Here is an 11,427-nt window from a genome sequence, read left to right on the forward strand (position 1 = left end):
ACCCACACACACACACACACACACACACACACACACACACACACACACACACACACACACACACACCCCGGGAGCTGACCAGAGCAGACCTCCACAGTGAATTACACATGTGGGATTTCTTTATAAAGGGAGATATTGATCAGGTAAGTGTAGCAGCTCATGTCTACATACAGACCCCAGCTGTAAATCTCGGCGGTACAGAAAGATAATGATCTCCCACTTATTAGGGCCAGATCTCAAATAGAACCGCTGACCCCAAGGTGTTCATCAATGCACCAGGGTCTGATGCCCACTGTGTATGACTCTGTGTGCTGTCTGATGGCAGGGCAGGAGGGAAGCAGAGAGAGCCCTCAGGGAGGTAGGAACCCCGTGGGGAGGCCCTGGTTGGCTTAAGGTTACTCTCATCAGAAAGCCTGTTACTCCATAAAATAGTCCCACGTGCCTGAGTGCTCATTTCTGTAACAGAGAAAGAGATCCAAAAACTTGGACGGTACCACCCTCTCACTGCTTTACTGTTCTGCATAAACTTGCTTCCCGCTCTTATGATTTCTAACCCTCCCCGAAGCTCTGCCCGCGGGCCCCCGTGCTGACCCCAGGTGGTCGAACTCTCTTCAAAGATGGAGAAGCCCCGACAGGGGTGAAAGTCGGCCCTACACCTTGGCTGTGAGCCCAGACGTCAGGAAAGGAGTGGGAAGGAGGCCTCCTCCACTTAATCACTAATGCATTATCCCAGAACGGTTCTTTATTGTGTCTTTTTCAATGAGATTGTAGGGGGAATGAATGTGCAGAGACAGAGAGGGGAAGCCAGCAAACCACAGCCACAGTAACCTAGTTAGACCAACATGCTATTGAAGGGGCTTCACGAAAAGTGTCTTGGGGTTGGAGAAAGAACCCGACAAATCGCACCAAGATTCCCAAGAGCCATGTGCCCTGTTTTTAAGCAACTCAAAAGGGTGGGTACCAAAATACAGGTCATCTACGTGGTCACTCACTCATCATGATAACAACCTATCCTTCTAATAGGAAACTAATGCCACTAATTTGAGCTGTTTTCCCAAGAGAAGGGCATTAAGCCCAGCACCCTCTCTGCAGTCCAGAGTGTAACCAGTAGCGAGCCGTAGCAATGCACCACTCCTAGGAGATGCTGAGCATAGCGGGCACAGAGCAGCTCCAAGTCAGGATCCCAGGGATTGAACCCCTGACCTGCTCCTCATTAGCTCAGCTGCTGAGAGCCCTGCGTTCCTCCCTCTGGTAAGGAGAGAAGGCCACAGCACCATGACTGGAGATACAGGCAGGCCAAGCAAAAGAAACAGGAATGAAAATCCACTAGCCCAGTTCTGCAGGTGACCTCCGTGATGGGACTAGTCCAGAAGCCAAAGCTGGGCCCATGGAAAAGACCAGGGAAGGCCTTGGAATGGTTCCAAGCAAAACCCACTCGGGTGCTGTCCCTTTCCTTTTGTACCTTAAGCTTCAGAGGTCCCCAGTGGCTGCCTGTCAAGGGCAAAGAAATCCCACCCAGCCCATCAATCCCACGTTCCCACTTCTCTCCCTGTCTACTGCAGACAAACTCAGCTGCCACCAGGACTGTAATTGGAGCAGGGCACACCACAATGATTAAGTCTGTGTGTTTTCTAGCGGGCACTGGGAAGCAGTGGTCCCGATGGCCAGGCTGAATTATGGGGTAGGTCATTCCCTTGTTAGCGGGAATAAATTTTATTAGCCCCACTCTCGTTGCTGTGCATCTTCCCCTCTGCTCCTCAGGCCCGAGTGTGGGTCTGGATAATGTTGCCTGCACGCAGGATAAATCAGCTGAACAAATCCCATTATATTTTGGAACGCTGACAGAGACACAGTAACGACACCGAGACTGGGAAAAGATGTGGGCTTTCTTCTCCCCCGCTGATCCCGTTTCAAACACATGGACAGCATGCGGGGCCCAATCCACCAGGAAAAAAAATGTAAATTGAGAGGCCGAATGGAGAACTCCGTGAGTTGTCTTTTTTCCTGCTCTCCACTAACTTTGTTAATGAAATGAAGCAAGCGCCGTGTGCCCACGTGTAGTCATTCCCTTCTGTCTTACAAAAACTAAGGGGCACATGAAGGTGACAGCAGGGAGGATCTGGCTGGAAATGTATCCTCTCCTTCAAAGGCCTTAACTTAGGATTCATAACACGTGCTGGATGGCAGGGAAGGCGGATGGGGCACGCTCCAGGCCTGGGATTCTGAACATAACATCTGGGTTAGGCACAGCCCAAATCTCTCAAAAGCAGGTATTGGTGGAGAAAAAATATCAGTATGAAATCACAGCAATATTATTAAGTCTCTTTCTGTCTCATCAGGTGGTTACTGTAACCAAAGGAGACTACACTGATGATGCTATGAGATGTTTCAGTGTTCTACAAATATAAGGTGCTCTGTGACTATCATCATTTATTAATGTCTCTGTATTTCTCTTGCCCTAGGAGTCTCAGCAGACTTTATTAAAGGGATATTGTTTTATCACCTCCTTCTAGAAGGTGAAATGTATAATTTAAAGCAAAAAGGAAAGCGCTCACCAGCTCAGTGATCTCTCACGAGCTGGACCTGGCAGAGACCCAGAGGCCCAAGCTCCCAGGCCAGCATCCCGGCCAAGACGCCACCCTGTGAGGATGACGGGAATTGAAGGAAAGGCCCAGAAATGAAGATCTGGATGGATAAGTCAGGCCAGTCTGTGTGCTGACTGAATGAGAGGCCTGGCTGCCAATCTGGGCTGGGCTGTCGCACACCATCTGGGGCTGGGCGGGGTGTGTGTGTGTTTGCGCGAGCGTGTGTGTACACGGGAGAGAAATCTCGCTGTGTTAGCTGCTGTGTGTAGTGTGGAGGTGTGAGGGAGGATAAATCACAGAAAGAGGCAGCCTCAGGGATGACTGTGCACAGAGTGTGAGTGGAAGTGAGAGAGAGAAACACAGCAGAGAGAGCGACAGACAGACAGAAATGACGGGGAACAGACACCATGAGAAAGTGATTCATATATCCAGAGCAGAGAGGATGCGTGTGCGCACGTGGGTGTGTGTATCGGGGTGCACACCTCTGTGCAGGGCTTCATGAAGTCATTCTCTCGGTGTTAGGACACGGCATTGCCGGCCTCACATCCTAACCGCTGCTCGATAAACCCCACCCTGAGGTCGTGGCAGCTGTCTGTGTTAACGGTCTGCAGATGTGATTCCTGGGTCTCGTCACCCTCCCTGCTGGCCCCATGGGCTCCAGGGCGGTGTCCTGGGAGGTCGTGCCCAGCCTAGGAGGCCGGCCTCAGGCCCCTTCCTCTCATCAGGCCCAGCATATCACCCAGGGCTCAGCCACCATCCTGGACCCCAAAGCACCATGTGTACTTGGCTGAGATGCAACTTTAATCGCCAATTCTGCTGGCCAAAGAGAAAGAGGTGGGTGTCCTTTTCACCTGAATACCTGGAACAGGAGCCATCTCAAGGGGAGGGGGGAAAACTTGAATAAAGACAGGGTCTGTGATGTGGCAGCACCTCCCAACCCGCCGCTAAAACACAGGTCTGGAGTACGGGGTCAGTGGGCTGTGAGGGGTGAGGGCTTGGGCCGGTGTGGAGATTTGTGATGTGCGCCGTCACTGGGACTTGAGTGTGGTGTATGCGGCACATGTTTAATGGCCCGTGTGTGTGTGTGTGTGTGTGTGTGAAGTGAACTGGAGTCGAGGAAGGAGGGATGGGGGAGACAGGAGCAGAAGTTCCTGGTCCGAGAGAGGACTGCCGCTGAGCAGAAAGAGAAAGGCCTGCCTCGCGCCACAAACAACAGGACATACACATCCAGTCAGAGCTGCACTTCCTGCTGACATGAAAAGAAAACAGCCCGAGCAGACGGGCAGAAACCGGCACCCGGAGCCTGGGGTGGCTGCCCGGCCATTCCGGATACGCACTCTGGTGGAGCTTCAGGATCCCAGGCGCCAGACCGAATGGCGTGACCATCCAGGCTGGGCTGTGAGGCCAGCCCGCGTCCAGGGGGTGACCCTGTCTCCTCCCAGGACTGCCCTGCCGGAGAGCAATGGGTATGAGTCACAGCAACAGCACACACAAACGGGGTTCTCCTTTCCCACTCCCCGCTGCTGGATATGAAGCGAAGCTTGGGGTTGAAAACAAAAAACTTGGTCCCGGGTGCCTCTGTGAGCCCTGCGAGACTGAGCGGGGCTGGTGAGTAAACCCTGAACTCAGGCAGGCACCTGGCCTGGCAATGGCTCTCAGTCAGGGGCTTCTGGAAATGTGAGGGGTTTCCTAGTTCCCGCAGTGACTGCGGAGTCCAGGGCCACTGGCACTTAGTGCTGCAGGGCCCAGCAAGGCAAACGCCCTGCAATGCCAGACGGCCCTGCGCCGAGAGTCATCCCAGCCCAGGTGCCACCGCTGCATCATGCAGATACACCAGCGGGAAGAGCACCTGGCTGAGAATTCGATGCAGAGAAGGCTCTAGTCCACCAACTTCATGACCTTCAGTGAAATACCTGACTTTTCCGTTTCTCCATCTCCTCAACTGGACAGGATGTCTGCCTTTCCTATTATCCCGAGAACTGCTGAGAGAAGAGGAGGCAATGAAGCCCTTTGTCAACTGTCAGGCACCACACGGACTCCCCAGGGGGACTGTCGGGCGGCTCGGAGGCCACCACCCTCTGCCCCCGCTACTGAGGCTGGACAGGTGTGAGGTGGTCAACTCCGGTGACAGTCTCCGCCCCACGGACCAACATCTTCTAAGTTCCAAGTTCGAGTCTTGAGGGGGCGATTAAGCAGCTGATTTTTGCTCATCCAGGCTTCTCAGCACGAAAGCTGATGCTGCCTGACTCCTACATCCGTTTCTCAACTGGTTCCAAACTTAGGGAAGACTTAAGTGGCACGAGTGACAGTCACTCTCATGGCCACAGCCCTCGTTCCCGTCCCACAGGCTGTAATGACCCGCTTGGATGCGTCTCTCTCCTGGACTCCTAGGCTCCTGGAGACTGATGTCATGTCATGATTCTTGGCACCAACCAGGAGAGGGTACGTTGCCAAGGGCCTAACGAGAGTTTCATCCATTCATTAACTCATTTGGAGGCAGAAGGGCTAGTGTCCTGTGAGGTGACCCCAAAGGCTGAAGAAAGGGTGAGGAGATATAGATAGCCATGCCCGGGGGCCTCCAGGACACCGGGCCTCTCGGCCCGCATGGAACACAAGAGCCTTGGGCCTCAACAGCACAGCCTCCAGCCCAGCAGTCCCACTGCAGGTCAGGAGTGTCGGGGATCCCAGAAAGGGGCTGAGAACTGTCGCTTTGGCCTGCTCAGGGCCGCGGCGCATGACAAGAGCCTCAGGCTATGAGCTCCTTGTCTCAATTGTCACTGCTCTGCAGACAGAGGGTTCGGGGACCCCGGATAGCAGCGTTCCCAGGCACCAAAGATAGAGACCATCTCAGGGTTGAGCAGCAGAAACAAAGAAATTACATCATTATCCTTAACCCCGCCCCCGGATGCTCACCAGCAAAAGGCCTTAGGTTGATCTACAGTCTCCCAAGTCCTAAGACACACTTGGAGGAGCCCTGGCTGATCCCTCTAGGACCCTCCTTCTGCACAGGCCCTCCTGAGGTCCCTAGAGTAATTTTTAGACGCCAGCCCGTTTGTTCTCGGATACGTCTTTCCATCCAAGCTGGGAAAAAACAGGACACAAGAAAGAATGGTAGGGCTTCCCTGGCGGTGCAGTGGTTGAGAGTCCGCCTGCCGATGCAGGGGACACGGGTTCGTGCCCTGGTCCAGGAAGATCCCACATGCCGCGGAGCGGCTGGGCCCGTGAGCCGTGGCCGCTGAGCCTGCGCTCCACAACCGGAGAGGCCATGACAGTGAGAGGCCCTCGTACTGCACCCCCAAGCACCAGCGAACACCTGGGCTGCCTCCCCAGCCTCTACACCCAACGCCCACTCCAGGATTTTTGTTTGCAACATGCGCTGACTTTCACAGGGACACAGTCCCAAGAGGAAGACACTCCTGGCCGGCTGGCCCTTATCTGTGATAGGGGCTCAGCCAGCCTCTCTGGTTCTCCTGGAATGAAGACAACAGGTTGCTCCCTGGGGGCCTGCAGATCGAGGCTCCAGGTTCCCAGCCCAAAGCTTCTCCCCACAGCTGGTCACCAGGCTGTGGGCCACCACGTGGCTCCACCAACGCCCCATGCATGGCAGCCTCCGACCCCATTTTCCCCGAGCACAGCCAAACACAGCCGAGACCTGGTGAGGGGGTGGAGCCTCAGGGCTCATACTACTACCTGCTCTGAGTCCTGGAGGCATGAGTTCAGGGGAAGGAATGTGAATCCCAGGACATGAAGAGACCAGAAAAGCCTGAAGAGCACCACAGAACAAGCATTCTAGCTTAGGGAATTAGGACAACAGGAGAACAATAAAAATGAGTCACTGGGCAAAAGGTACAAAATACCGGTTACAAAATAAGCCCTGGAGATGTAATGTACAGCACGGTGACATAATTGACAGTACCGTACTGTATATTTGAAAGTTGCTAAGGGAGGAGATCTCGAAAGTTCCGATCATAAGAAAAAGAATGTGTTACTATGTATGGTGATGGATGTTAACTACAGACTCTTCTGGTGATCATTTCGCAATGTATACAAATACTGAACCATTATGCCGTACACCCGAAACTAATATAGCGTTACGTGTCAATTATACCTCAGCTTTAAAAACGAACCACTTTTCAAGCTCTTTGAGTTGTAACTATGACAAAACCCACAAGGGACACCCAACCCTACAAAAAACAAGTCCTAAAGTCGGCCTCCTGGGCCTCATGCTCCCCTCCCCCACTTTCCTGCAGCTGAAACGCCACAGGACAGAAGCCATCTGAGAATCGGTTCCCCTTCCCAGGCCTCAAGGGAATCCTGGACTCAGAGGCAGAAAAGAACTCTAGAATTCATCTCATCCCTCCCTGCCTCAAGGTAAGAAGGCAAGAAGGAAAGGAAACCAACGGTCTTGTGAATGAATGAGTGCGGGAAAAGCTAGGTTTGCAAACACTGTGCCTGTGAGGGCTCCTGAACGGGGACACCCAGGAGACTGGCCTGCGTGGTCTGAGCTGAGGCCAAAAGAACCGTAGCCAAGCCCCAGAGCAAACTAACTCGAGTGTGGGCTGAATCAAAGGAAACTGATACTGTGCATTAAAAGCTGGTGTGGCCTTTCAGACTGGCTGGGGAGACAGCCCCAGCCCTGTGCGGAGTTTCTGGCCTCCTCCTTTCTGCTCTCAGCCCTGAACTTGCCTCGAACTTGAAAGGGCTAATTAAAGCCCAAAGAAAAATCAAAAGCTTGTTATCTGGCTCCATTACTCCCAGTCCTGGCATAAGCCTGTCTTGCAAAGCTGCCTTCCCTCTGTTCTCTCCAAGGCCGCCAAGCGGATGTTAGGACCTGCAGCTCTGCAGACTCCCGTGATGAACTTTGCTTTTTGTACTGTGGCAGGGAGCAAATGCTTGCCCATGGGCAGCCAGGCTGATCTCCGCAGCTGATTTTACTCCCAAAAGCATTGCCCGAAAAGACAGGATTGGAGCAAGTTTTCTGCAGCAAAAATAGCCAACCCCTCTGATCTCAAAAGAACTAGCTGTTTAGTAAGCACACAGCATAAACTTGCTATTTTCTAACACAGGTGAGTGCTTGTGAGGGTATTTCTTGTGTACGTGCACATGCATGTGTGTAGGAGCGTGTATGTATGTGCATGTGTGCAAGCGTGGTGGTGAGAGGCAAGGGAGGTGGTGGTTCTCTTCAAATGCGGTCTCTGCTATTCACTCACAAATTCTATGACCTGGGGCAACTCATTCAAGTTGTTGGGCCTCAGAATGAAGGTAAAGACCAAGGGATCTCTGGGCACCTTCCCCATGCCAACACTCTTAGGGCATCTCCCCAGGGACCTACGTCTGAGGGTGTAATATACATACACAAAGCACAGCACCTGGCCTGTCATTCACTGACTTCATGTGGAAGAGGTCCATTACCCCCAAGTTCATAAACTAGTCTCACAGACCCTCTTGAGTGGATCACCTACTGCCCAAACCAAAGTCTCCAAAAGATATGTCACCTGCTAAGGCTCAGCAGATACAGGAGACTCCCCTCAATTCTCTGGCCTGGCAATGATGGTCAACGTGTTGCTTCCTTCTTTGGTGCATGGTGCCTCTCCCATTTCCTCTGCGACACTAGGGGTCTCCTGGCTTTCCAGAACCCCCGAGAAGAAATGGCATCTTTTAGTATCAGCCCAGGTAACTGGAAAACTCATCACTAGAAAACAGCCTGAGCCTAAATGCTAGGGTACCAAAGAGAAACCTTGGGGCACAAGTGAGTTCCTTCTTTCTCCTCCCTCTCCCCTCCTCCAAATCCCATTGCCCGGAGGAATGGCCTCACCGTGTGCCGGAGGTGTGGGTGCCAGTGCCCTCTGAGGTCTGCTTGGCAAGCAGCCATATTTCATGAACAGAAACTTGCACTTCTTAAATCAATCCAAGTACGTTTTCCTAATAGGGAATTCCACCAAAGTGTGACTAGGAGTCAAGAATCACATCCGTGCACATGCATACTTCTACCTGATGGCTGAATTGTCCTTTCTTCTCCCTACATTGAGACTATAGGACAGATTTTCTCCAGCTAGGTTCATAATTTTTCAACTGGACAACAAAAAAGAAAAAGGGAAAGGAAAGTGACACAGGGCACAGAAGGTGCCAACAGCTGAACCTTCCGAGTCACGTTAAGAATGGTTGAGGAAAAAACAACAATGAAGATGAACAGAAGTCAAGCCACAGAAAGGCAGGTGCTTTTCACATTGGGTCACAGTGAGTTATGTTGGGAGAGGCAGGAGGCTGTGTCTCCCGTGGCACTGGTGGTGGCCCAGCAGTTCTGAGGTCCGGTCTGTCCCTCAGGGCTCACGGGCCCTGGGGAGGCCTCCTAAACCAACCCTTCATTCTCCCCGCCCCCTGGCTTCCTTCAGCCCTCTGTCACCCAGCACTGCTCCATGGCTGCTCTGGACACTGTGACATGTTTCTTCCATGAGACTGTGCACACAGAAGATACTTAATAAATACAGTTTTCTAAGCAAGCTTAGAAAACTGTTTCCCCCTCTATGTTCACTGGACTCTCACCCTACTTCTTCTGATCTTATTTTCCCATTTCCTAAAGATACGCGAGGGGCTAAAAACGTACCCCTCCTGAAGTTCTACATCTACCCCAAATGTAAAGTGACTGCCTCCCTACTCCCAGTACTGGTCTTACTCTAAGCTCTGCCTCCACCACCCATTGTTTTTATTCTAAGCTCCCAGGAGAGTGACTTGCAGCATGGTCGGTAAGAAGGTGGGTACACCTCTCAAGTCACCGCATATGACAGTGCAGCCTTCAAGAACGGCTGGTGCACGTGGCATCTATGGCACACAGTTCCGCCTATTCCAGCCCCTCCTCTTACAGCCAGTGAGCCAACCAGAATAGAGAAAAGTGCCGATAGGAAATCTACATTTAGCTCCAGCTCTGACTCTTAAAAGCTCAGTGCCATGGTCACAGCATGCTTGAGCTGGTGATAATCCGAGTCCGGTGAGACCCAGAGGTGGGATATACTTGTCTCATCTACAAAATGGGACAGATGATTCACACCCCATGGAGGCCACAGCCTAGGTCTCGACACCGTGCCACCCCGGCCCACAGACCCTCCCCGGACTCACCGCGCTGCTGCAGGGAATGTCCTTCACCTTGAGCCAGGCCAGGTCCAGAGTGCCCTCGCCCCGATAGCAGGACTGCAGCCGTTCCTTAATGCGGTCATTGATCTGCTTCAGGACGAAGATGCACAGGGCCGACTCGTCCAGGGATTTCATTTTCCGCTTCTGGCCTTTGGAGAAGACGGTGAAGAGGAGGTCGTCCTCTGGGCGAACCCCGAGGGTCCGGGCGAGCACGGCCCCAGCTTTGGACAGGTAGGCAGCCTGCAGCAGGCGGTACTCCACCCCGCCATGCTCACAGCCAATGGGCACCTCCACGTAGGAGTTGAAAGCCGTGTCCTCCTTGCAAAGCCTCACGAGCTTGGACGTATAAACCTGCTCCTTTGTGGTGGAGCCAGGGGGAGACACCATCTCAGGCTGAAGCGTCAAAAAGTAGACAAAGTTGCCGCTGCTGAAGCCGTAGACGTAGTAGATATCAAAGTCGGGGATGACGGTGAAAGTGTCCGAAGGAATCTTGATCATCGAGGCCACAAACTCATCGTGGAAGACATATGCGAACATGCCATCCGCCTCTGAGTTCTTGGTCAGTTTCCGGCTGGAGATGGTCGGGAAATACTCCGGCTTCCCGTCCACGGCGGTGGCAATGAAGAGCTTGTCATCCAGGTTGTTGTAGGAGACAATCACCCCAAAGACAGAGCCACTCTCGTTGACCCCCGACAGGTAGTGCTCCTTCTTGTGAAAAGGCTCCCCCAGCTTGAAGAGGTCCTCCAGCCTGAGGAGCTTGCAGATGCCTTGGTACAGGCTCCCGCAAGCAATCAGCCTGTTCTCCTTGTAGTCTATCAGGAGCATCTTGTTGACATTGTTGGTGGTGGTCAGGGGCTCGTTGCATGTCTGGACAATGCGGGGAGGGTAGCACTTGGGGTTGTCCTCGTCCGGCCCGGTCTGGTGGGTCACCAGGACCTTCAAGTCGCTGGAGAGCTTGTAGATCCGATTGACGGCCCCCACATAAATGTGCCCTGTCCTCTCGTCCACCACCAGGTGGTTGAAGCTCTCGGCGGGCTCCCCACGGAACGTGACAAAAGACCGCTTCTGGGGCAGCAGGGGTGGCTGCTGGGGGAGTAGAGTGGAGGAGCCCATCCCCACCATTAGGAGGTGGGAGAGCAGGCAGGTCCAATTCCAAGGCATGGCTTTCATTTCAGAGACGCGTCCTCAGGTCACAGTCACACTCAGCACAGCAGTGTCGAGGGAGGAGTGCAGGCTCCCTACAGGGGGGAAAGGAAAGACGTGATGCTGGTTGACAAAGGCAGAGGCTTAGTTTCACCCCACAGCTTGTCATGGCTGGGCCTTCAAAGCATCCTGCACACGCTGAAACAGACCTGCATTGGGGGACGCTGGGGCCAAGGGAGCCAGTCCCCAGTGTGTGGGTATGAGTGCCCAAGCTAGGTGGCAGCAGGAGGGCACTTCAGTAATAGTACTAGTAATAATACTAGCGACAGTAACAACAATGATAACGGTGATGATGATGATGATGATGATGATGATGATGATGATGATGAACAGCCATTGCCCACAGAATGCCTGACTTTGCATCAGCCACTGTCCAGCACCTCCCAGAGACTCTCATTTCATCTTAACAAACCTTTCAGTGCGGGTCATCTTCCACCTGCCCCTCCAGATCTGCTCTCTACCCTTCTCCATGCCCAGGAGGCTGACCTGTATGGACTATACCTCTGCAGGC

General features: G+C 53.1%; 1 protein-coding gene across 3 annotated transcripts in view; it reads right to left on the bottom strand.

Annotated features, from left to right (window-relative positions):
* The window catches only part of PLXNA4 (plexin A4), a 382,796-nt gene extending 371,868 nt beyond the window's left edge, over positions 1–10,928 (bottom strand). For all 3 annotated transcript variants that reach the window (XM_007455355.1, XM_007455356.1, XM_007455357.1), the window contains exon 1: positions 9,699–10,928. In XM_007455355.1, coding sequence (XP_007455417.1) covers positions 9,699–10,883 — 1,185 coding nt within the window. In that variant the 5' untranslated portion in view covers positions 10,884–10,928. The remainder of the gene's footprint in view (positions 1–9,698) is intronic.
* Positions 10,929–11,427: the final 499 nt, after the last annotated feature.

The sequence above is a fragment of the Lipotes vexillifer genome, unplaced genomic scaffold (genome assembly GCF_000442215.2).
Source record: "Lipotes vexillifer unplaced genomic scaffold, Lipotes_vexillifer_v1.1 scaffold687, whole genome shotgun sequence".
Taxonomy (NCBI): Eukaryota; Metazoa; Chordata; class Mammalia; order Artiodactyla; family Lipotidae; genus Lipotes; species Lipotes vexillifer.